Genomic DNA, 24,928 nt, shown 5'->3' with positions numbered 1-24,928 from the left:
TAAAGGAGTCATGAAATGAGAAATCAAAATTCCCTTGATCTTTTTGCATAGAAGAGGTCATTGTACTATAAAAACATCCTGTAAGTTTCAGAACTCAAAATTATCTTGTTGTTAGTCCAAAAATATGGAGTTATTCTTGAGCCAATAATAATGAACGTAGCTTTTCAAGAAACTAATGAAAATATAAATTGAAACTAAATAAATTATCTCTGAAACTGAAAAAGAATAAATCACAGGCAAATTTTTTGACTTCGTTTTTAATACACAACATGTTTTGCTAACTATTTCTCATATTTCAATCGTTGATCTGAACTTACAAATGCGCTTCCAGAGTTTTCGTTTACGCTCCCAGAGTTTTCGTTCGCCGTTCTGACACATTTCTCTCGTGGGGGCGTGGCTAGTAGCAGTGTGTTCTCATTGGTTACTGAGCTTTTGATTGACAGCTTTGTGACCTGGAAGTGAAGACGTCAGTGGTGTGTTTATGTGTGGATGTGAGCGTCTGTAATCGCAGCTTTCTATTTCATTTTAGTGATATTAAGTTTATATGTATCTGTATTTATATTATCTGTATTTATTTGCTGCCACACTATATTGTTGAGATGATTTCTTATAGAAGGAATAGTACAGACGAATGATATTTATCATTAGTCATTGTCGCTATATCAGGAGGATACTGGATAACGTTAGCCTACTCGTGGTAAGTCTGATTTTTTTTTCCTTTATTAATACTATACTAATACTATTTATAATACAGTACTGGCTTTTTTCAGGTGGAGAGGCATTTTAGAGCTCAGTGAGAGCCCATAACATTATACAGCTGTGTTGTCTTGCTTTAACTGTTAGCCCAATCATTACATGACTTGTTTATCTACATTCGGTTACAGTCTTCGATTAGATCATATTTGCTTTGATTAGATCATATTTCCCCCCAGCCACCCCAAACAACATTGGGCTAGAGTACTGTACAGTATCTGTACTGTATCAGTCAATGACCGATGCCATAGGACCAGAGCGCTGTCAATCACTGCCTGATTCAACTTTGGCATATATATATAACTTTATATATTCAACTTTATATATATATATATATATATATAATAAATATTTTAAGTCTGCAACTTGTTACTGTATGTGGGAGTTCAAAGCAGTTTGTATTGTTAGATAATACATTTCCTCTCTCATTTTCCAGGGAGTGGAGCAACTTTTCCATAAACAAAATTCTGATGCTGACACAGAGGATGGAGTGATAGTACCAGAGATCCACTGTCCCTATCAGACAATAATCTTACTTTGTTCAGACACATCACCTTTGAATGACTGGGATCTTGATCTTCAGACACCTGATTTATTTTAATATAGCAAATATTTCAATTTCCTCTAGATTAAAACAAACATAGTTCACAAGTACACAAGAGGTTTCACTTTATTCTTATTAATCTATGCTGATCTTGGATTAGCATACCAACAGCATATGAATGTTGAGGGGATAGTTCACCCAAAAATACAATTGTCTCTTATTTTACTCACCCTCATGCTGTCCCAGATGCATTTTACTTTCTTTCTACAGATAAACACAAATTAAGATTGTAAGGAAAGTAATCCATCTCTGCGAGTCCTAAAGACGCTTTAAAAACCACACACAGTGAGCGTGAAGGTAATCCATGCGACCTCAGTGGATGAATCAATGCCTTCTGAAGTAAAACAATAGGCTAGATAAGAAAAATACTAATAATGTGACTCTTTTAACTATTAAAAATCACTTCCGACCAACTGTCTTACGTACATGGGTTACAATCCACTTGTATTATGGACTCACAGAGATGGATTATTTCCTTAAAAATCTTTGTCTATGTTTATGTCAAGAAGAAAGTCATATACATCTGGGATGGCATGAAGGTGAGTAAATGATGAGAGAATGCTCATGTTTTGGGTGGACTATCCTTGTACTGCTTGTGTCCAGTCACTGCTTTGTTACTTGTACTGCAACAGGAACTGCTCAAGGAATCATTGCAACATTTAAAATGTATATGAATTTTTAAAATGTATTCTGTATTTGTAATTGTGCATTTTGTATAGTAATGTATATCATGAGAATACTGTGCATTACATGTATATTATTTCCGGTCACAACATAATTGCATCCAAGACCTTCACTCTGATACTTGTGTATATGCTTTAGTGACAATAAAGAATGTACATTTATTTGAATTCATATTTTCAATTACATTCATTTAACTGGTTGTATAAGTCACGATTGAAACGGTTGATGATTGTTAACATATATTTACAATTTTAAATGTTAGAAGATAGTGTTAATTAAATTAAATAACTAAATACAATTATCAATTAAAAAAATGGCAACAAGAGCATTCTTTGTGTGACATATGTAATGAAATGCCCTTTGAGGTCTGTATCTGACAGCAGGCCACGACTGTAATTTTCATATTGTTTAAATTCCTCTTATTTAAGTGATCATTCATTTTGATGGTGTAAACGTATATCATGCTAACAATGAGTAGTGTGATGGCCATGGTTGCCAACCTTGATTACCTGGTTGAAGTTTGACTTTCTTGACGGCTGAATATATCACACACGTTTGCTAGTATTCTCTTTAAATTGTAACAGCTGAACCTAATCAGAGCCTAACATGCAAAAGAATCATCAGGAATAAACAAATATTCTCCGAAAACATTGGACACTACAATATTTTAAGTATTATATACAGTACTTTAATGTGCAATTACACCTGAATAGACTGAATAGATCTCTTGTGCTCCTAAAAGCTTCTGCCAACTAAGTAGTAGCAGCAGGTAAATACAGATAAAATTAAAAAACAAACATAACTTAATATCACTAAAATGAAATAGAAAGCTGCGATTACAGACGCTCACATCCACACATAAACAAACACACCACTGACGTCTTCACTTCCAGGTCACGAAGCTGTAGTGTTGTTTTTGGCGGCCTGTTTTAATTTTAGTTTTAGTCTAGTCTTTGTGTCAAGCTGTCGTTTTAGTTTTTATTAGTTTTAGTCACGTTCATACTCTTTTTAGTCTAGTCAAGTTTTAGTCGACGAAAACTGATGACATTTTAGTCTAGTTTTAGTCAACGAAAACTGATGACATTTTAGTCTAGTTTTAGTCGACGAAAACTGAAAACTAAAATACAATTTTCATTGACTAAAACTAGACTAAAATGTCATCATTTTAGTCTAGTTTTAGTCAATGAAAATTGTATTTTAGTCTCTTTTTAGTAATGCAATTCTATTTAACCCAGTCAATATAGAATTTCAAACAAGGTTATCTTATTATATTTAGTATATTTAGGGCTGTGACGGTGGCAGTTTTTTTACCACCGCGGTAATGGACCAACTACCGGCGGTGGTTGGGGGGTTATTTAAAAAAATAAAAACTCGTTTTATATTTCCACACAAAGACGCGTGATATAGCCTGCGCTCTGAGAGGGATGTGGGACACGAGCAGAAAAGAGACCATCGATCTCTTTATGATATCTTCGTGTTTTCTACTTGATCCTTTGTTTTCTATTTTATCCTCCACAAGGGTGAAATATTTAGGCTATGTTTGAGATTGCGCTGCCAGAGAAAGTGAAACTAAAAATCACCCGCGCGTGTGAAACGCGCTTTACAACTAAACTTGACGCGCCCTATGTCTAATATAACAAGCACAAACTGTCTTAAAAAGAATTTGACATGCAAGTACAAATGTAGGCTATCTGTCCTACAGCGTTTTTCTACTTTACCACAGTAAAGAATACGAATATAATAGGCCTAATTAAAAGCGAACCAATGAAGAAACGTTTATAATCCCTTTAAAAAATGGGTGAGACGTGAGTGAAGATTTGGGAAAAGAAACAAGAGATTCCATGCAGGGATGAGTCACGATTTTTGGATATTCGATTAGTTTATTTAATTATAGAATATCGAATAGGTTGCGATTATTCTCTAAAATAAAATCTCCACGTTCTGGTGCTGATGCGGTGACGCGTTCATGTAACCAGAGACGCTGCCAATAACATAACAGCTGTCACAAAGAACCGGCAAAAGTAATGATTATGAATGTGTCAAATATATCAATGAGACATTTTAATAGAATACCTAATGGAGTAATATTGTTAAATTCGCTAATAATCGGGTGACCAGATCGCAAACCAGAATTTAAACCCGACAAAGCTATGGGTTCACGCACAACTCTCTCATTCGTCATGACGTTATAACATTTCGTCTCGTCTCGTTTTGGTCAACGAAAATGAAGAGACATTTTAGCATAGTTTTTATTTTGTAAACCACATTTAGTCTCGTTTTTATTCGTCAACGATAATGCATTATACATGTATTTTAGTCATCGTCACATGACCAGCATTTACGTCTCGTCTCGTTTTCGTCAGGTGATAACGGTTCGTTGACGACAATATTTCGTCATAATTTTTGTTGATGAAAGCAACACTACGAAGCTGTCAATCAAAAACTCAGTAACCAATGAGAACACACTGCTACTAGCCCCGCCCCCACGAGAGAAATGTGTCAGAACGGCGAACGAAAACTCTGGGAGCGTAAACGAAAACTTCAGAAGCGTAAATGAACTCTGGAAGCGCATTTGTAAGTTCAGATCAGCGATTGAAATATGAGAAATAGTTAGCAAAACATGCAGTGTATTAAAAACGGAAGTCAAAAAATTTGCCTGCGATTTATTCTTTTTCAGTTTCAGAGATAATTTATTTAGTTTCAATTTATATTTTCATTAGTTTCTTGAAAAGCTGCGTTCATTATTATTGGCTCAAGAATAATTCCATACAAAAACAGCTTATATTGAAGCCAATCCATCCGAACGACTGATTGTGGAATGTGCTACTTTATTACGTAATAGGGTAGCTAAACAACTCCTCTGCAGAAGATGATCAACGGCTACTTCTACATTGCTGCTTATTTAGCCCCGTCCACTGATTTGTGTATGCCATGTAGTAGGTAAATAATGAGAGAAGAAAACGCAGATCAATGCAGAAACCAAATGGTAAAGATGGCTCTAAAGACAACAAGACGCTGTGCAGTTCCAAATTGTGAGACAACACAGCATTTGCATTACTTTCCTCCTGATCCCAACATTAGGAAGGAGTGGATTAACTTTGTTTTTAATGAAGTTCCAGACTGCGTGAGAACAGTCAAAAGAACTGTAAGAACAGTAATTTGTTCATTTCACAGCAGATTTATTTACAAACAAGGCACAATTCGACACAGGATTTTCAGAAAGATTAAAATTAATAGACGATGCTGTACCAAGTATTTTGGAACCGACAGTAATATTGCACCACACTGTGAGTAACTGTTTTTATTACGTGGTCACTATTGCCGTTACAGATCGTTTGACCTGTACTGCGTAAGTATGTATGCGTTTTTAACCTGTATGGCTGAATTTCACCGGCTGCCATTTCTCAACATCGGAAGTTTTAAAAACAATCCCACACGTGTGCTGAAGGGGGCGTTGAAAATGTTTAAATATGCAAAACTGGTGGCCAATCATACCACTGGGCTTATACTTCTGAATCTACAGTCCGCGGGGGGGATTTTTCCGGATCTTATGAAGTCACAATGGTACTCATTTAAATAATCCCCACCCACGGAATACACAGAAAAGGGGACGAGGCCTGGATGAACTGCATTAAAGAAGACAGTGTTGTCGCTATGTCAAAAAGATTCTGTTTTTTTTTTTCACATTTCCAAAAATCATTTGTTTGACCTTCCTAAGTCTAATGAACTTACGACTGGTTAAAACTTATTTTTAACACTGTTCCTGAACATTATAACCCCAAATGTTTTCATCAGCATGAAAACATATTCTAGTACACCCCAAAAACAAAATCAAGACTTCGTAAAAGGGCATAATAGGACCCCCTTTAATATATCATTTTTTATATACTTATTTTTCATTCTTGTTCTGAATACCATTAAATTTGAAGCTATAATAATGTTTGTAAATGTTTTGTTTTATTTACAGGTATTTAATATTCATATAAATTAATGTAATTGTTTGCAATTATGAGGTTAACAGGTGTTTTTGTGTTCTTTCATGAGATTACTTCCTCTTCTTGGCCGGGTTACATTTCTCCATGTCGTAAACTCCAGGGTCAAGGCTTCTAAACCATGAATTTTTAGGGACGTGATATTCCAATGACGATTGTTTTCATCCGCCACATTTATCAACAGATGATGGGACTGGCGGAATGCAAATTTTTTTCATGAATCACACGTAAACCCTGTCGTAAGATGATTTCTGTGCTCGGATCTGCGCTCGTTTCTACGTTAGAATTGATAAATTCAATTCACATTTATTTGTATAGCGCTTTTCACAATACATATAGTTTCAAAGCAGCTTTACAGGAAATGCATGTGTCTACATGAGGCCCAATAGGATTTTTCTTCAGTTCCCTTTTTTTTTTTCTTTGTTGGAATAGCACAAACATCACCATTAGGTAATTTAACCCTCTTAGATAAAATCCCCCTTTTGAAGAAATTCTTTTTGCTCTATATGAATATCACACTATTTGCTAATTACCGAAGACAAATTTTGCTCTCTGTGACTACTCTGGACAATGTTTTTGTCTGGGGTTTCTCCAGTGTGGGTCCGTTGATGCCGCTTCAAGTAGCTTGCTCTGGTAAAAGCTTTACCACAATCAGGGCACACATGAGATTTCTCACTGGCATGTATTTTCTGGTGTGATTTTAAACTGCCGAGCAGTTTAAAACTCTCTCCACACAGAGAACATAAATAGGGTCTCTCATCTGTATGAAGTTTCAGATGTGCCTTTAAGCGCGCTGCCAAAATAAACTTTTTGCCACACTGATCGCAACTAAATGGTCTTTCTTCAGAGTGAATGAGCAAATGTGTGTTGAAAGTGTTGCTCTCTGCAAACCTCTTGCCACACTCAGAACACTCATGTAATTTCTCTCCAGAATGATATTTCATGTGCATGTGTAGGCTTCTTTGAACTGTGAAGCTCTTCCCACACTCATGGCACGTGAAGGGCTTCTCTCCGGTGTGAGTTCTTATGTGCGTCTTAAGGTGTCCTTTACATTTGAAACTCTTTCCACACTGAGGGCATGTGTAAGGCTTCTCTCCGGTGTGAATTCTCATGTGATCTTTAAGCTGTCCTTTATGTGTGAAACTCTTTCCACACTGAGGACACTTGGAAGGCTTCTCTCCGGTGTGAACTCTTATGTGAATTTTAAGGTTTCCTTTGTGTGTAAAACTCTTTCCACACTGAGGACATATGAAAGGCTTCTCTCCGGTGTGACTTCTCATGTGACGCTTTATGTATCCTTTATCGGTGAAACTCTTTCCACACTGATGGCATGTGTACGGCTTTTCTCCAGAGTGTGTTTTTATGTGATTCTGAAGGATTACTTTACGAGCGAAACTCTTTCCACACTGATGGCACGTGAAAGGCCTCTCTCCAGAGTGAACTCTCATGTGACACTTAAGGTTTTCTTTATGTGTGAAACACTTTCCACACTGAAGGCAAGTTAAAGGGCTCTCTTCAGTGTGAATTCTTGCATGAATCTTAAGGTTTCCTTTATTGGTGAAACACTTTCCACACTGAAGGCACGTGAAAGGCTTCTCTCCAGTGTGAATTCTCATGTGACACTTCAGGCTTCCTTTACATGTTAAACCTTTTCCGCACAGATGGCATGTGAAAGGCTTTCCTGCAGTGTGAATTCGTATATGATTTTTAAGGTATTCTTTCTGTGTGAAACTCTTTCCACACTGATGGCATGTGAAAGGCCCCTCTTCGATGTGAATTCTCATGTGACATTTAAGGCTTCCTTTATGTGAGAAACTCTTATCACACTGAGGACATGTGAATGGCTTCTCTCCAGTGTGAACTCTCACATGACATGTAAGAGTGCCTTTACATGTAAAACTCTTTCCACACAGGTGGCACGTGAAAGGCCGCTCTCCAGTGTGAATTCTCATGTGACCATTAAGGCTTCCTTTACATGTGAAGCTCTTTCCACACAGACGGCATACATAAGGCTTCTCTCCAGTATGAATTCTTATGTGATCATTAAGGTGTCCTTTGTGAATAAAACTCTTCCCACACAGATGGCATGCGTAAGGCTTCTCTCCAATGTGAATTTTTATGTGATCCCTAAGGTTTCCTTTATGTGTGAACGTCTTCTCACATTGAGGGCAGGAGAAAGAATTTTTGTCAGTTAGCGAGGAACTGCAAGATTTTTCTCCAACCACAAAATCTTCAGGTTTCTCAAAATAGTGGTTCTCCTTGACATCACTCGGTTCTTGATTTTCCTCTTTCACTTCCATCTGGCCTAAAATTAACATATTACATGGTTAAAAAATCAGATCAAGAAAGGTGATAAAAGAAACAAGTGAAGTCCTACTTAAAGGGATAGTTCACCCATAATTTAGGCTACTCACCCTCAAGCCATCCTAAGTGTATATGACTTTCTTCTTTCAGCCAAACACAGTCGTTATATTAATAAATGTCCAGGCTCCTCCAAGCTTTATAATGGCAGTGAATGGTAACACATGTGCACGGGATAATTTCGAGCTACAAGTAAAAGATCGTCTAACGATCCCAATGCTACAAATAGCAATTAAACATCTATAAGTATCTTTACTTGTGCGTTTTCTGAGAGGAGAACCTTTCTTTTGTCCATGGAAAAAGTGCTTCTCGCGTTTCCCCTCAGCACAAGTTTGGTATCGTTGTAAAGCACTGTATTCCAACTTTGTTAATATTCATAGCAAATTCTCAATGGAATGAGTCTAAACCAATGAAATGTGATTTTCAAACTCATGTTGATGTAAACTAGGGATGGGCATTTTTCAAAAACATTGCATTCGAATATTCAGGCTCATAAAAATGTATTATTCGTTTATTTAAATGACGTTTAATGAAAAAGATGTTATTTTTTAAGTTAATTTTTTTTTTTACGTTTTTGTCACCATTTCTGAACAAGCTTACGATTAGGCAATATACACAACAAGCTTACAATATATGTTACATTTTTCTTTAAGTTGAAAACATTAAACAGTAGGCCTATGTGTAAACAAAAAAATAAGGGAAGGAAGGAACTATATGTCTCAAAATCATTTTGCTATTAGATAAGTTATCATCTCGGATCACGCGGGGTCCAGCTGCGCTTACCTGCAGTCGTGAATGCAGTGATGGACAGAGCCTTTCCTCATTCTACTGCTGTTTGGATTCCATGCGATTTCTCATTGTGGTGATGATATTATAATTCAGATTAATTAATTAATTTGATCAAAAGTAATTCCATTTTGTAAGATCATTTAGTAAGATTATTTTTAAGTAATACCAAACTTTGCGAGGCAGACGACAACATTATGTGATCAAATACAAACAGCTTGTTAACACGCTCCACAGCACCACCCAGTGGATTTAATTATAACTGCGAGTTAGTGCTTGGGATTTATCATGGATTCACTGCATTTACGGCCAGCAAAGCAACGTAGTCAAATTCGAATAGTATTTTATTTTTCGAATAAAAATTACAGATTGAATATTCGTGCACACCCCTAATGTAAACGAAATAATCTTAAGTGCGCTGACTGACAGAGCCGAAGCGTGCGCATAATAGTGTTGTCACGATACCAAAATTATTGTTTCGATACCGATACCAAGTCAAGTATTGCGATTTCGATACTTTTTCGATACTTTTCCTGAAAAGGGAGAAACACTCTCAAATATCATTGCTGTGCTTTATTTTAAAACCGGGACAACATTCTAATCATATAACACACTAATAAATGAACATATGAACAGCAGATATATTAAACATTTGAACAAAATATGAAATATCAAAATATAAAAAATAGATTAGAGCAATGACATTCAAGGTAAAAAAATTATAAATTTAGCAGCATTATCTCATTTATCATAAGAAACATAAGAGCTTTATCTTGATTCTGAACTTTGAATAAAAATATGAACAGCGATTAAATTAAACAATGTTTAATATTGGTAACATATGATAAGCCTCATTGGTGATATACTTGACATGTGGGGAGAGAGTTGTGGAAGGCCTATACTTCATGTTAAACATAAATATATAGCAGCAAAGACAACGCCGGCAGTGTTGACGGCAAAATAGGCTACAGAATAATTCGTTCTGTATTAAGAGGTGCAATATTTGAAAATCGATAATATTTTTTAAAATTACATTTATATTGTATTTATGTCAAAACTTTCAAACATCAAAATGTCATTTATTAATATGTATTCGTGTCAAAATGACATAGAAACATCTTTTCCTATTCTATTTTGCCTGGAAAGGCTTCCAACACGCTTGCGTGTCGCGTGAAAAATAGGCGTCGGTTCTATTTCTAGCATGCACGCGTTTTCAGCGCGTCTCTCGAGCTGCACCCAGACTCGTGTGTCACGCAGGCAGTTAACATGGGAGCCGAAATAAAAACGGACACGACACGCAGCCAGTGTGTCGCCGGCCATCTGGAACGCGGTCATTCTTAGAAGTATCGATACTAATAAATTAAGGAATCGTGACGTTTTTAATTTCCGATTTACTTTTGAAGTATCGGTGCACCGTGCAACAGAGCAAGGTAGGCAACGTACTTCCCTATGTCACTCCTCGCGTCATCTTTTTCTACGAGTCGTGGACCACTTGTGCTCGCACATGCAGCCATCTCGCTGTAGTGTTTGTCACATGACACTGACAGCGGCAGGTTCTTTGCTGCGTGCGTCAGGAAAAAAACACAGACTTCCATAGGGAGGCGTTTTTTTTTTTTTTTTTTTTTTCGATACTGATAAATTTAGGTATCGTGACGTTTTTAATTTCCGAGTATCGCAATACTTTTGAAGTATCGCTACACCGTGCAACACTAGCGCATAAAGACGCCTCAGACAGCACGCGATCCCGATACACACACAGAATTACAGTATTTCAATGTATCTGTCTTGGTGAGTATTCACGCAAACATTATCTGTTATGGCTTAAATAAACATTTGGTTAACTGCTGGAAAAAAAACGTCTGATGTGTAATGTGTAACCAAGCGGCAACCTCCCCGTCTCTCTCTTGAAACCAACACGGAAGTGAGTTAAACTGCAATTCATTGACTGGCCGCTTGAGGCTGGCTGCAGAAGTGAGTCAAATCTGTATCTCCCCCATGTTAAAATTACCAACTTTACAGCAGAAAAAAACATGTTTACAGCCTGGCTCTCTATGTGGCTTTGGTCTATACAGCTAATTTTGCCCTTCATAACAACTGTGAGGGGGTGAAACAACTCCGTTTAGTTGATTAATATTTAAAGTTCTGCATAATTAAGGGTGTGGCCACTTGAGTGACAGGTGTATTGCCGCTGATGTCAATGCTAGCCGTTTGTCTGCTGTTACTAGCCGTCACTTCACCTCAGCAAATTTTAGCTGCTGAACTTGCCATCTCTGCAGTGTTTGTGCTTTTTTTTGGTATTATTTCATACAATTTAATACACCCATTACTTCGCCCACGGCTTAGGATTCCGTCGTTGTCGTCGAGTATCGTTCGAGAGAACCAGCGCTGTATTTCAGTTGTTTTCCCCTGTGAACATGCACTAATGGATGTCTGACAATTTCGTTGCTTTTTGGAGTTTTCAGATTTAAAAACGTCAATAAAGGCTCGTTCGTTCTGCTCTCACGGAACAGATATAGATTATAATATGCTTATGTACCGTCAGATGAAATCATGCAGGCGTTGGCGCTTTCTCCGTCCATGCAATAAATGCACATCCTTGAATGAGCACGGATTTCTAGCACATTTACTTGAACTTCATAGGCAATATATCTATGGTTTAACCCATTTGAGAGGCGGCCAAAATCAGAATAAGCAGAATAATCTGAATAAGCTCTCTACGAACTTGACGAGCGATGCCGCGCTGACGGACAGACTATTAAAAAAGAGTGACTGACATGTATGCACATAAATCACTGTCACACACACACTCTCAGAGTAATATTAAGTTACCGCATAATACATTTTCAACTAGCAGAATAGTACAGAATCACGATACACAGTCTCACTTGTTGCCATGTCTTTTAACTATTATAATATTTCGAAGGGCAAAAATAGGAACTTTTAATTGGCTTTACATCATCAAGTGTCACTTTAGCGCGAGGCCCTGTGCAGGTGCAGACTTGGTACTGTCAGTAGCATAACATTATAGCAAGCATTACCTCCCCAGCCTGAGCTAACTCGATCACGTCAAGCTATTTGGGCGTGATTTCTCAGCCTCTTTGCCCATTTTCTGTTATCCGGGAGTGACGCAAGGCCAAGATGGCGACGGCCGGCTCCGCCCACTTTAGGCTTCAAAAATGCTCTTCAGAAACCTACGGGTGACGTCACGGACACTACGTCCATATTTTTTTAGAGTCTATGTGTGTAACATTACATCCGTGCGGTACAGTAGGTCTGAACATGTAGGTTGTCTGTTAAATAAAATGTTACAATAAATAAAATGTTAAACAATTGTGCTATCATGGGGGAAAAAACGTTGAATATATATTTTTGGATTTTTGGTTTTGACTTGGTGTGTGCCAAATTTTGTGTTATTACCACTGGTTATTACCAGGGATTTTAAGGTATGGTTGCTAGGTGATTTTGAAACCTTCAGAAAAACCTTCGACTTTTCTGACTTCAAACAGGTGCAGCTCAGTCATTTTTTGTTTGATTCTAACAAATCATACATCATCATTTTGAGGGTTTTTAATAGAGAATGTGAAAATAATATAAATCATTTTTGAAAATTTGCTCATTCCGACTCCTTTTGCCAGCATGTCACATCTGGATATTTTTCTTACAAAAACGCATGGCTTCACTTCTGAAGGCCATTATTAACCCACTGGAGTCATATGGATTATGATGGATGAATGCACTTTTTTGGCCTTCAAAATCCAAGTTACCATTCACTCCCGTTATAGCTAAAGCTTGGAAGAGCCAGGATATTTTTTAATATAACTCTGATTGTGTTTGACTGAAAGAAAAAAGTCACTTACACCTAGGATGGCTTGACAGTTAGTAAATTATGGGATAACTTTTGTTTAAAAAAAATGTGATCTTTAGTGTGCTAAAAGTTAATTCTGACATTCTCATGTTAACGTTATATATATATATATTTTTTTTTAATTATTATTATTATTTTAATGATATACAGTGTTACTATACTACGTCAGAATCAGAATGTGTTTTCATTTTTATTTTAGCTCTTTTTATGAAATTCTGATGAATTTTCTAAAGCTTTATTACTTGTATTACTTTCTGTAAGTTAGGCCTAACTTACACTGAATGCCTCATATGTTGCTTTGGATATAAGCATCTCCCAAATGCATAATGCAACAAATGTACTTTAATGTTCCTCAACAGTCCTTAATCAGGAATCAAGAAACGGACACCAACCTCTTTGTTCCTCAGTATCATCTTCATCTTTCACTCTGCAGGGTTCAGGATCATGAATGTCCACAACCTCCACTTTAATCAACTCCATCTCTCTCCAGCAGTGTGTCAAGCAAGATCTCAGCTGTTTAATCTGGAGATCCTGCTTGCCTGGAAACTTTTCTTTGTCACGTTTAAGTGGGAACAATCAATAGAGAAAGGGGACACGTTAAACACTCTGTTCCTCAAATGTGGATGCGCTTTAACTTACATAGAAAAATAAGTCATACATTTTGGCGCTAGTATTTACGAGACTCATCTATGGCTACAATAATAGGTTCAAAATTTCCAACGCAAAATGCTTTCAGTAATATGAACATGCTGTTTGAACACATTTGATAAAAACAACTTTAAAACACGTATAAACCTTTATACACCTTCAACGCTTAAGGGGTTTAAGACACAAACCTTTCTTCAATCAAAAAAACACCAACCGTCGCGGCGCAGACCTAATGATGTCATCGGTGGCAAAATAAAAGACAGCTTAAACGGTCCAAAATAAAACTAGACAAATACAAATAAAAAACATAGATTTAAAATATATACAATTAAACGTCAATTATGTAATATAGCCTACATGTTGTCAAGTTATTTGAATGCAAATCCTACGAATGAAAGTGTATAGATTGATCCAATTCATTACATAAAAATGCCTAAAAGAAACGATTTTATTCAATTAAATTATTATTAAAGTTGTTTAGGTGTAAAATATAGATCATTACCACCGCTTGCTGCACATCCACTCTCGGAACTGCATGTTTAAGTGATAAAAAGGGGGCAGTAAATATCAGACGGACCTGCTTCCTGTTTTGAAACTGGTTGCTTGTTGCTCATGAAGATGGTGATGATGATGAAGATGATGAAGATGATGAAGATGTCAGTGTCAGTGTCGGCGTGTGCTGTATAGATCCCCCTGCCTCAGACACGATGGCCGTGAGCTCGGGCTGCAGTAGCACGGTGTTGATGTCGGTGCGGGTGTCGGTTCGGCCGCTCAGTGTGGGCTCGGATTCACTGCGGCTGCAGCTCAGCATGAACGCGAACCGTGCGGGACACTTCACGCTCACGCTCAGACACACCGACCGCGGAGGACGCAGCGTGGTACACACACACACACACACACATGACAGAGCTGTCATCTACTATCCTCACTTTCATACCATCTGATTAGTGCTGTCTTGTCCACCTGTCAGCTGTCAAGTCTGTCATTCAACCTTGTTTGAACACTGTTTTACCCTTTGAATATATGCATGCTGGGTTATACGTAGTTTATTTGTTATTCAATAATTTATCATTCAAAAATAACCATGAGCAATTTTATGTTCATATCAGCTGCGACGCAAACTTATCTGTATTGTAAAAACAACCTATAAACTTGAAGTCAAAATTATTCAACCCCACAGAGACTGTAAATTACAAATGTATGCTCTAAGCCTAAATTTCAATCTGTTCATCGTAGCTACAAAGCGATCGAGTCAATCCATTCATTCATATGGATTCAATTCATATGGATTAGTTTTACGATCTCTTTATGAACTTTTTGAAGCGTCAAAAATGGTAGTTGCGCAGACTGTCAATGGAGGGACAGAAAGCTCTCAGATTTCATCAAAAATATCTTCATTTGTGTTTCAAAGATGAACAAAAGTCTTATGGGTTTGTAACGAGATAAGGGTGTATAAATGATGACAGAATTTGTTTACATGACACCGTTTTCAACTTAAAAGGGAAAACTTTTTATGCATTTTGGCCGTTCATTTACACGACAACAACGTTTTGGGGGCCTGACAATACTATCCTTTAAAAACGTGTTTCAAACTGCAAGTCTTTAAAAACGATACCGTTATCGTCTTCGTGTAAACTACAAAAACATGAATCTGTGAAAACAGTACCATGAAGTTTGCATTACGTGTTCGTTAAACTGCCTTGTGGCATATTGACAATTCTGTGAGACTGATTACTCCTCAAAAAGTAAAGGCTGGATTGTCTTGCATCACTAAAGGAGCATCTGTTATACATGTATCATGACATGAATGCTGTTACCGGTCTCTGTCACTCAAGGGTTTCTGATGAGCTGTTCTCTCTCTCTCTCTCAGTCTCTAGCAGAGTTTGATCTACGCTCAGTGAAGTACGAGATCACATCGGCTCGATGTCACGAACTGCGTCTCACCAAGCCGCCCCACGACTGTCTCACGTTTACCTTCCGCAGCGAACAGGAGGCCCAGGAATGGGCAACTGTCATGATGTCATCACTGAGAGAGACTCACAGAGGTCAGAGGTCACAGCAACATTTAACACTATAAAGCTACTCTATCATTCTGGATGCATGATTTGCTAAGGCCTCTAAAATATTAACATGATCAAAACTTTGTTAAAGAAGAAAACCTGTTGCACGCAGTCTGCTACATGCCATCTGCCCCCTTTGTTGCAAACACAAAAATTATATAAGAACAGTGTGGAAATTATTAGCAACACTAACATAACAGCAAAGCTAATGTTTTATGTTAGTTTAAGCTCAAACTAACTAAAGTAAAACTTTAACGTTTCAATCTTAAATTAAACTCACTGAATCGCAGGATATCATTAGATGAAGTGCAGCCAAGCTCAACATGATGCGTTTACGGTGTATGTCGGGGACGGGGCTCGAAGAGACGATATAATCGAACATCGTGATACTTTTCAAGGCGATTATCGATCAAATATTTTTACATATCGCCCCGGCACATAAATAGAGCTCATCAAATATAGGAAATGGAGAAGCTCAAGTGTGCTTGCCTGACGTGTGAGACATGATCTCTGCAGATTGATCACCCCATTATTATTCATATATCTCAAAACAAGATCAGAGAGCTCATCAAATCAACCCTTCAGACTTCAAACTCCTATATCTTAAATATATGGCAAGCGAAATGGGAATAATGTGAACACACACACACAAAACATGCCAGATGTGTTTAACCTTTCTGCTTGTTGAATGATTTTCTAAATCTTATTCTTAAAGATGGACTCTGCTCTTACTGTGGCTCATTGTTCATTCACTCTTTTTCTGTCTCAGTTGCCAAAATGTTGCATGCCTCACATGATGGACTGCAGTATATGAAGTGTGAAGAGAAAAACTCTGTCTTGTCGCTGTCAATGAAAGGTTTGTTTTCTTAAGGGAGAGTTGACTGGTTGTAAGCTTGGTTTTCCTCGATCATTTCTTTAGTTCTGCCATTGTTGTAGACACTTTTGTGGCACTATGCACCCTATTCATTAATGTTTGAGTGAGTACCATTTGTGTATCTGCATCAGAGTAAAAAGTGCACTATAAATGGGAAATGGACTGCTGGCAGTGATATTAAACTGGCCTCAACCTTTCAAACCACTTGACAAATCAGATTTCAAATTCAGGAACAATAGATCTCATTTACTATAGATCAATAACAATACAATATACTATAATAACAATAGATCTCTCAGGGTTTCTGCAGGTCTTAAAAAGGTCATAAAACGTCTTATTTCATCCTTCCCCAAATTAATCTTAAATCAGAGCAAAAAGTCTTAAATTCATAAAGTTATGGCATTAAATGTTGCAAACAATATCTTCCTCAGTATTTTTGTCTTGTTTTTCAAAACATGTCATTTCATTATTAAATCAAGATATAAAACTTTATTAAATCAAGATATATATGCAAAATGAAGATACAAAGTCTTGTTTTCTGAGAAATTTAACAAAAATATGTGAGTTTACACTTGAAACAAAAGCAAATCTGTCACTGAGCAATGAAAACTTGTTTTCCTTTTGAATTAAGATGATTTTTTTCTGAGCCCGTTGGCAGATATCTGTTCTTGTTTTAATCATAAACTCGCTTCATTTGAATCAGTTTCACAGAAAACAAGACTTCTTATCTTATATCATTTTGCTTCTCTTATGAATGTAACTTGATTTAAGAATATTTATTTGTGTCACTTTTTTGCAGTGTGATCAGAAGATACAGTATGTCCGTATTCTAGTGGTTCGAAGCAGAGTAATTCAAGCCTTAAGAATTATTTTTATTTTTTCCGTAAAATGATTTAAAAAGTAATGGAGATCAGTAGGAAGTTGTATTTTGAAACTTTAACGTGTTTCTAATACAACTCGTTGTGTTTCTCCCTAGACATTTACATTTACATATTGTGTTCCCTTAACTTTATTCCTTCAATTTTCTTTATTTGGTCTTGAAAAGGTCTTTAAAGAATCTTAAATCTACCTTCAGAAACCCTGAATAAGTAGGTTAGTGGTTTTAAAATGATTGGTTTTTATTGACCTTTTCAGTCATTTAAAAAAAAATGTAAGAATTGTAATTATTTTATTTATAAATAATGTTTTTTAATGTGCCAAACAGCGCGCCTTAGCTGTCCCAAAATCACTGTAAACCACATCTTCACGGGGCTCATTGCTTTATTAAACTGTAGTTTACGATGAATTATATTAGCTGTCAATCAGCTGTCAGAATTTATAGACCCCTTTGTCATTTATTTTGATTGTTTTCCATTTGAAAACATTAGACTGTCAGTTTACTTTGCCTATTATTATAATATTGTCACTGTTGCTGCTTCTGTTGTTGTAAAAACATGCTTTTAACATGTTTTTTTTAATCGTGATATGAAGATAAAAATCTACAAAAACAGAAGTAAAACAATAAATAATGGTTCTGCATGGACACATAAATCTACAGATAATCAGTATTGGTTATAAAAATCAATATCAGTCAATGTTTCTAATAGAAATCGTATTGCTCCCATTTAATGGTGTTCATTCATGAGCGTTGTGTCACTGTGCTTCTCTTCTGCCTGCTGTAGAGGAGCTGTGTATAGAGCTTTCTCGAGCAATAGAGAGCGGAGATACTCACGCAGCTGTGTACTACGCCTCAGATCTGGCCCGGCAGCAGATCGCACTGACTATTCAACCAGCGCTGCGAGATGCTGAGGACCGAGAGATAAGGTGTGTGTGTGCCTTCGTCACGCTTCAGTTATAGTAGATCTGTCTCTTGCCTCATGCTTGTTATGGTTATGGGTATTTAACACAGATGCTTATCTGTGTTGTCACATCTAAAAGTATGTTTAATCGCTTAATTATTGTGAGGGCTATCAGTTTAATGTGTTCATTTAAACAGTTCATAATAATTATTATTAATAGGGCTGTCGATTTAACGCGTTAACTTTTAATTAATTAATTATGAGGAAAAATAATGCATTTAAATTATTAACATTTTTTTAACGCACCCGCCCCGCCCCTTGTCTCATATTTAGATCATATGATGTAGTTAAGCAATATCTCACGAGTAACGAAAATTTTTATAGCTTGAAGTTGCACAACTATTTAATTTGCATGAATGTGCTAATGACTTTCCTGTTGAAATCTGGAATAGAAAGCAACACAAATCAACATACATATAGATACATTTGTAATTTATAGCTTAAAATCCTGATAGTGACATAAGGTGGATCATGGATATGCTTTTATTTTCAGCTTAGCTGTGGTAGTAGAAGATGCATCATCTTCCTGTTGTGTCACAGTAAAAGTCCACCCGCAGGTGACTGTCGCTTCTCTGAAGCAGCAGGTAGGAAGGATCAAAATATATCTTTACGAAATGAAGGCAAATCTTTCTCAAGTATCTCTGATTTGCTGAATTGTCAGAGGATAATCTAATAATTTTCTGTCGTGTCTCTTCCAGATGTTTGTTGAGTATGGTTTTCACCCCAGGGTGCAGCGCTGGGTGATTGCTCAGTGTCTGTGCTCCGATGGCCGTTCTTTAGCGTCGTACGGCATCTACAGGGACGGTGACACAGCATTTCTCTACCTCTTGTCTGCCCGTCACGCCTGCCTCGATCACCAGCAGGACCAGGAGAACGGCCTCCCGATGCCGACTGTAGCACCGCCTCTAAACGCCGTGCTGGCCCACACGCCGGCCATCAGCCATGACTGGAGAGCCTACAGCACGTTACCGCCCCGCTTCAGCCACAGCAGCACAGGTGAGCGCACTTCACACACATGTGTTTGTTTAGCAGTATCGTATGCTTGGTGTGAGGAAAATTCAAGGTGTCACATGGAGTGTAGGAGGAAAAAAGTATCCTTTATTCGTAATGAAAATCAGTTGAGGATCATCTTAAGTAGATGGTTTGTATGTCTTACATCAGCGATGGTCAGACTGGGGACAAAAGGACAGGCTTCTTTTTATACTACCGTACAAACTTTTGGGGTTGGTAAGATTTGTTATTTTTTAGAAAAAATTCTCTTATGCTAACCAAGGCTTCCAGGGCCTCCAGACTGTGACCTTTTTTCCTGCCGGTGCAACTAAATTTTGTTAGAGGTCGCACTGGTGCCATCACCACATTGCCCAACTGATAAGAGCTGCCATTTCTTTTGCAAACTTACTTACTTAGGCCCATCACTCCTCCTGGAGCATAGGCCATCGACAACAATTCTCCAGTGGGCACGGTCTTGGGCTGTCTTTTCTATTTGAGTCCAGGTGATACCACTCTTCTTCAGCTCTGTCTCAGTGTCTCACCTCCAGCTGTTCGTGGGCTTTCATCTTCCTTGAGGGTTCCAAGTGAGGGACTGGCGTGTCACATTACTCGTTGGTTTACGTAATGTGTGTCCAATCCAGCCCCACTTTCTCCTCCCTATCTGCTGGGTGATGGCTTCTTGATTGGCTCTTTGCCAGAGCTCCTCATTGTTGGTACGGTCAGGCCACCAGATCTTGAATATATGGCTTAGGCATCCATTGGTGAAAGTCTGGATCTTCTGCAGTGTGCGAATGGTTATTCTCCATGTCTCCGACCCATATAGGAGAACAGACTTCACGTTGGAGTCGAAAATCCTCATTTTGGTTGCTTCTCCTATCTCTTTGGAGGCCCAGATGTTTTTGAGCATGATGAACACTGCCCTTGCTTTGCCCACCCTGGTGAACACATCACTGTCTGTGCCACCCTGTTTGTCCACTACACTCCCAAGGTAGACAAAGGAGTCCACTTCCTCAAGAGGCTGTCCATCTAGCATGACATAACTGTTGTTTGCTGTATTTATCTTCATCACCTGTGTCTTCTTCCTGCTGATCTTGAGGCCCACCTTTGCTGAGACTTATGTCTTCTCCGGCATCTGAGCATGTCTGTGGGAGAGAAGTGCTAGATCATCAGCAAAGTCCAGGTCTTCCAGCTGCGTCCAAGGGGTCCACTGTATCCCGTTTCTTGTTCCCTCAGTGGTGGACTTCATTATCCACTTGATGGAAAGCAAGAACAAGAAAGGTGACAGCAGACAGCAGATCACTGTGAAGCTGTCCGACTGCTGGCCGCCATGTATCACTCTGCATGACATGTCTTGGTACGTGTTTTGAATCAGGGTGCTCAGCTTCTCTAGTAGTGTCTGAGCAGCTTCCACAGCGTCCCTCGGTCCAAGCTGTCATAGACTTTCTCATAGTCTATGAAGTTGACGTAGAGGGCCGAGTGCCACTCCAGCAACTGCTCATCAATAATACGTAGGGTGGCAATGTGGTTTGTTCGGGATCTGTCCTTTTGGAAACCTGCTTGCTGGTCTTGGAGCTGAGCATCCACTGCAGTCTTCATTCTCTCTAGCAGGATTCTGTTCAACACTTTTCCTGGTACTGACAGCAGCATAATCCCTCTGTAGTTGCCACAATCTCTCAGGTCTCCTTTCTTGGGCAGTTTCACTATAAGGCCTTCTTTCCACTCTTCTGGAATCTCCTCCTTCTCCCAGATCTTTGCAAACAGGCTGTGGAGCATGCTAGTGGCTGTGTTGATGTCTGCCTTGATGGCCTCTGCTGGTATTCCATCTGGTCTGGCCACTTTTCCACTCTTTAGTGTCTTGATGGCTTTTCTGATCTCCTCTTTGCTGGGCTTGTCGCAGTTGACTGGAAGTATAGCCTCTGCGGGTGGAATGTCTGCAGGCTCTTCCGGTGCTGGTCTATTCAGTAGTTCACGAGATACATCCTTGGATCCATTAGCGCCTGCACTCAGCCATCCGGCTGATTTCTCTAAATAAGCTCTAACTTTAATAATGTTCAACCAAGGGAAAAAATTATTCTGGGGCGGTGTTTGGCTCGAGGTCATGGTGCAAAGGACCCTAGGTTGATTTTACTCCGGACCATCCCTTTAAACGATTCTCAATTGGTACTAAGGGATCCAACGTGTGCCAAGAAAATATCCCTCAAACCATTGCACCAGCAGCCTGAACCGCTGAGACAAGGCAGGATGGATCCATGCTTTTATCTGAATGTTGCAGCAGAAATCAAGACTCATCAGATCAGGCAACATTTTTACAATCTTCTATTGTTTGATTTTGGTGAGCCCGTGTGAAATGTTGCCTCAGTTTCTTATTCTCAGCTGACAGGAGCGGCACAGGTGTGTCTTCTGCTGCTGTAGCTCTTCTGCTTCAAGGTTTGACGTGTTGTGTGTTCAGAGATGCTCTTCTGCAGACCTCGGTTGTAACAAGTGGTTATTTGAGTTACTGTTGCCTTTCTATCAGCTGAACCAGTCTGGTCATTCTCTGACCTTTGACATCAACAAGGCATTTTCTCCCACAGAACTGCCGCTCACTGGATATTTTCTCTTTTTCAGACAGTTCTCTGTAAACCCTAGAGATGGTTGTTATTATCAGTGTTGAAAACTGTTGTGCTGCTTCATATTTTTGTGGAAACCATGATGCTCTTTTTCCTTTGATGAATAGAAAGTTCAAAAGAGCAGCATTTATTTGAAAAAGAAATATTTTGTAAGAATATAAATGCTTTAATGTCACTTTTGAACAATTGAATGCATCCTTGCTGAATAAAACTTCTGAACAGTAGTGTATATAGGTTTCAGGGATCTGAAGTTTGCTCTTGCATTATCACTGCTTGCATCAGTGTGTTTTTCTCATTGTTGAATAGGCAGCAGTGGGTGTGGCCCAGAGAAACATGGCGTCAGTGACATCATTAACCTTGAGATGTTGCAACTTGGACGGTCCAAACTGAAATCAAGTAACACGCAGGTAATAATTACATGCATTCACATTTACCATTTCTTGAAACGAATGCAGCCAGATTGTAAATAAGTAGCCTGCATCCACATAATCATGAACCATGAAAACACACTCCCACAGACAGTGCCGTTGTAGCAAGAACAGCTTAAAATGTTATGAATCCGTCAAAGAAAGAGATCACAAATGGAAATGATTCCATGAAAAAACATCATTGCAATGTATATTTGTATACATTTGTATCCCCTGATTGATGTGGATCAGTCTTCCAGCTTCATGTACATAACAAATGCAAATATTTGGATATAAATAACGAACAGTTGTATTTTCATATCTCTCTCTCTTTAGCCAGGCTGGTCCTGCCCTTCCTGTACATTCATAAATAAGTCTACGAGACCCGGCTGTGAAATCTGCAGCACAGATCGGCCAAACCCTCCCAATCCCAATAGCGTTCAACAGGTGACTTCCCCCAGCAAATACACCTGCTCACAACATTGACTGTGCTGGAACAGTGTGCAGGCTAATATGTGTTTGTTTTTCTCTATTACAGGAAAAAGCAAGAAGATCTAACCAGTGAAACTGTGTTGTAAATACACACAGGTACCGAGACTAAAACCCTAAAATAAACTCCCATTCATTCACTTTTGATCGACCACAAACTCCAGCTCTCGCCCTTGACATGCTAGTCCTCCACTTGTAGTTTTAATAAGAGTTGACTTGCAAAAAAGCTTCAAACTCCCATTGTGGTTATGCAATGGGGAATGTTAGTTGGTTTTCCTGGTCGTGTCACAGTGCAGTTGTCAGTAACTAGTAACTGCCCAATCGATTTGTTGCTTGGTTTCTCTTAATTGAATACTGTTGAACAGTATAAGTGGGTAGGCATCAGAGGTTATTTCGGTTTATTTTATCAGCTAACAAAAAACTAAACGGAAGCTTTGTCATCTGTGCCATTTGATGGTACAAACTCAGTCTATTTTGGACAATAGCACACAAGTTCTTGTTTCAAATGGGTCAAAATAAGAATCTTTTAGCTTTGGTTGCAGATTCAGATATGTAATCTGAGGTAAAAAAACAAAAAAACAACCCTGGCAAAACTTCAGTGTAAAATTCAGTGCTGATTAAACGTACAGCATTTCAAGCTTTGTTTTTAATGTCCTTGCTGGAAAGGATAGTATGCATGAGTCAGAATTGCATCTTACCCAGATGCGACTGCTTCTTTTGCTCTTAAATCACAAACTCATTTGCTGTGTATTGTAATTTCTGCTTGTGCAACAGTTTAGGAATCTTCTTCACTCACTACACGGTAGAGCTGCACGATTCTGGATAAATTGAGAATTACGAAAAAAATATTAGACAACTAAGCAAAATAACATGCAAACTAGAGGTTCTGACAAAATGTTAATTCCTTTAGTCTATTTATTAAAAAAAAAAATTTGAATGGACTCAATGTCTCATTTAGAAAGACTTGTTTAGTTATTGGATACATCAGCATTTGGGAATAATCTTTTGAATGAATGATTCAATGACAAACACTCACTTACGATAATCAATTCAATACGTACAAGAGTCAAAATACTTTCAAAATATGATTTACTCTTATTTTGATCACTACCGTAGACATCAGTGTTTATACCCAAACTATAAACTTTTATCCCAGTACACTTTTCCTCCCAGTTATTTAAATATTTGTAACAAATAAATAACAACAAAGTGTGGTTGAAAAGAGTGTTTGTGAAGCTGCTTCATACTGTACATTTATGAAGCAGCTGTTTTCTCCGGATCAGCGGCAGCGCAAACGCAGATTTCAATGTTGAAAGGTTAACCAAAGTCCCTAAAGGCTCTGGTTTAAACAGGTTCACATCGCAAGCGTTAATCGTGCAGCTCTACCACACGGCGTGCAAGTCAGTGTTCATGTCTGTTCCACGGCTGTACTGGAACTGGACAAATATCAGTTTACTCTTTATGTTCGCCAAGCTCTATTTTAGGGGCTTAAGTTTTAAATGTGACTTTGTCATTATGTGACGAGGCCAGTAAACAGTGAGAAAAACAACCGTTTTATCAGCTGAATAAAACTTTCATAAATGCATGTTATGTAAATGTTATGTAAATTTTAAGTATTCCTTATCTAACTGACTGGGAATTCTCATGAAAGAGTTTGTTCCTGTTTGGAACAAACAAACTACATTCAGACAGGGTTATTAAGTGCATTTATTTTATTTTTATACATAGCATATTATTTAATGAAAAGTCTATTGTTTTGAATTGGGTTGATTTGAATTGTAATTGCATTGATTATACTGTATGTGTATTGTAAATGATTGTTATAAATTCTTGCCAAAAGAAAGTCTACCTGCATTTCACCATGACTTTGCTGTGAATAAACATAATGGTTTGAGACTGATCTTTAGTCTCGTGCAATATTTCACTGTTTAGTAATGGAATGTAGTCTGTCTTGTGCTGCATATTTAC

General features: G+C 38.0%; 2 protein-coding genes across 4 annotated transcripts; one reads left to right on the top strand and one right to left on the bottom strand.

Annotated features, from left to right (window-relative positions):
• Nucleotides 1-6,302: 6,302 nt before the first annotated feature.
• LOC311086793 (uncharacterized protein) lies at nt 6,303-14,631 on the bottom strand. 3 transcript variants are annotated; one of them, XM_084119857.1, is made up of 4 exons: nt 14,271-14,631; nt 13,882-13,977; nt 13,438-13,591; nt 6,303-8,338 (listed from the first exon to the last, which is right to left on the bottom strand). In XM_084119857.1, the coding sequence occupies exons 3-4, from the start codon at nt 13,523-13,525 to the stop codon at nt 6,552-6,554; spliced, it is 1,875 nt and encodes a 624-aa protein (XP_083975983.1). In that variant the 5' UTR covers nt 13,526-13,591; nt 13,882-13,977; nt 14,271-14,631; the 3' UTR covers nt 6,303-6,551. The 3 variants fall into 3 exon arrangements, with proteins under 3 accessions (XP_083975983.1, XP_083975981.1, XP_083975982.1); XM_084119855.1 differs by having other exon boundaries at nt 13,438-13,596; nt 14,271-14,541; XM_084119856.1 differs by lacking the exon at nt 14,271-14,631 and adding an exon at nt 14,196-14,210 and having other exon boundaries at nt 13,438-13,596.
• On the top strand, nt 14,401-24,860 carry sharpin (SHANK-associated RH domain interacting protein; the record flags this gene model as incomplete). The annotated part of the gene is made up of 9 exons (XM_084119859.1): nt 14,401-14,571; nt 15,564-15,738; nt 16,523-16,609; nt 18,289-18,430; nt 18,959-19,049; nt 19,164-19,461; nt 22,371-22,471; nt 22,808-22,918; nt 23,010-24,860. The coding sequence occupies 9 exons, from the start codon at nt 14,401-14,403 to the stop codon at nt 23,034-23,036; spliced, it is 1,203 nt and encodes a 400-aa protein (XP_083975985.1). The 3' UTR covers nt 23,037-24,860.
• Nucleotides 24,861-24,928: the final 68 nt, after the last annotated feature.

Source organism: Abramis brama (genome assembly GCF_963993115.1).
Source record: "Abramis brama genome assembly, chromosome: 7".
NCBI classification, from domain to species: domain Eukaryota; kingdom Metazoa; phylum Chordata; class Actinopteri; order Cypriniformes; family Leuciscidae; genus Abramis; species Abramis brama.
The sequence above is the reverse complement of the archived record's forward strand: the minus strand, read 5'-3'. Positions and strand labels throughout refer to the sequence as shown.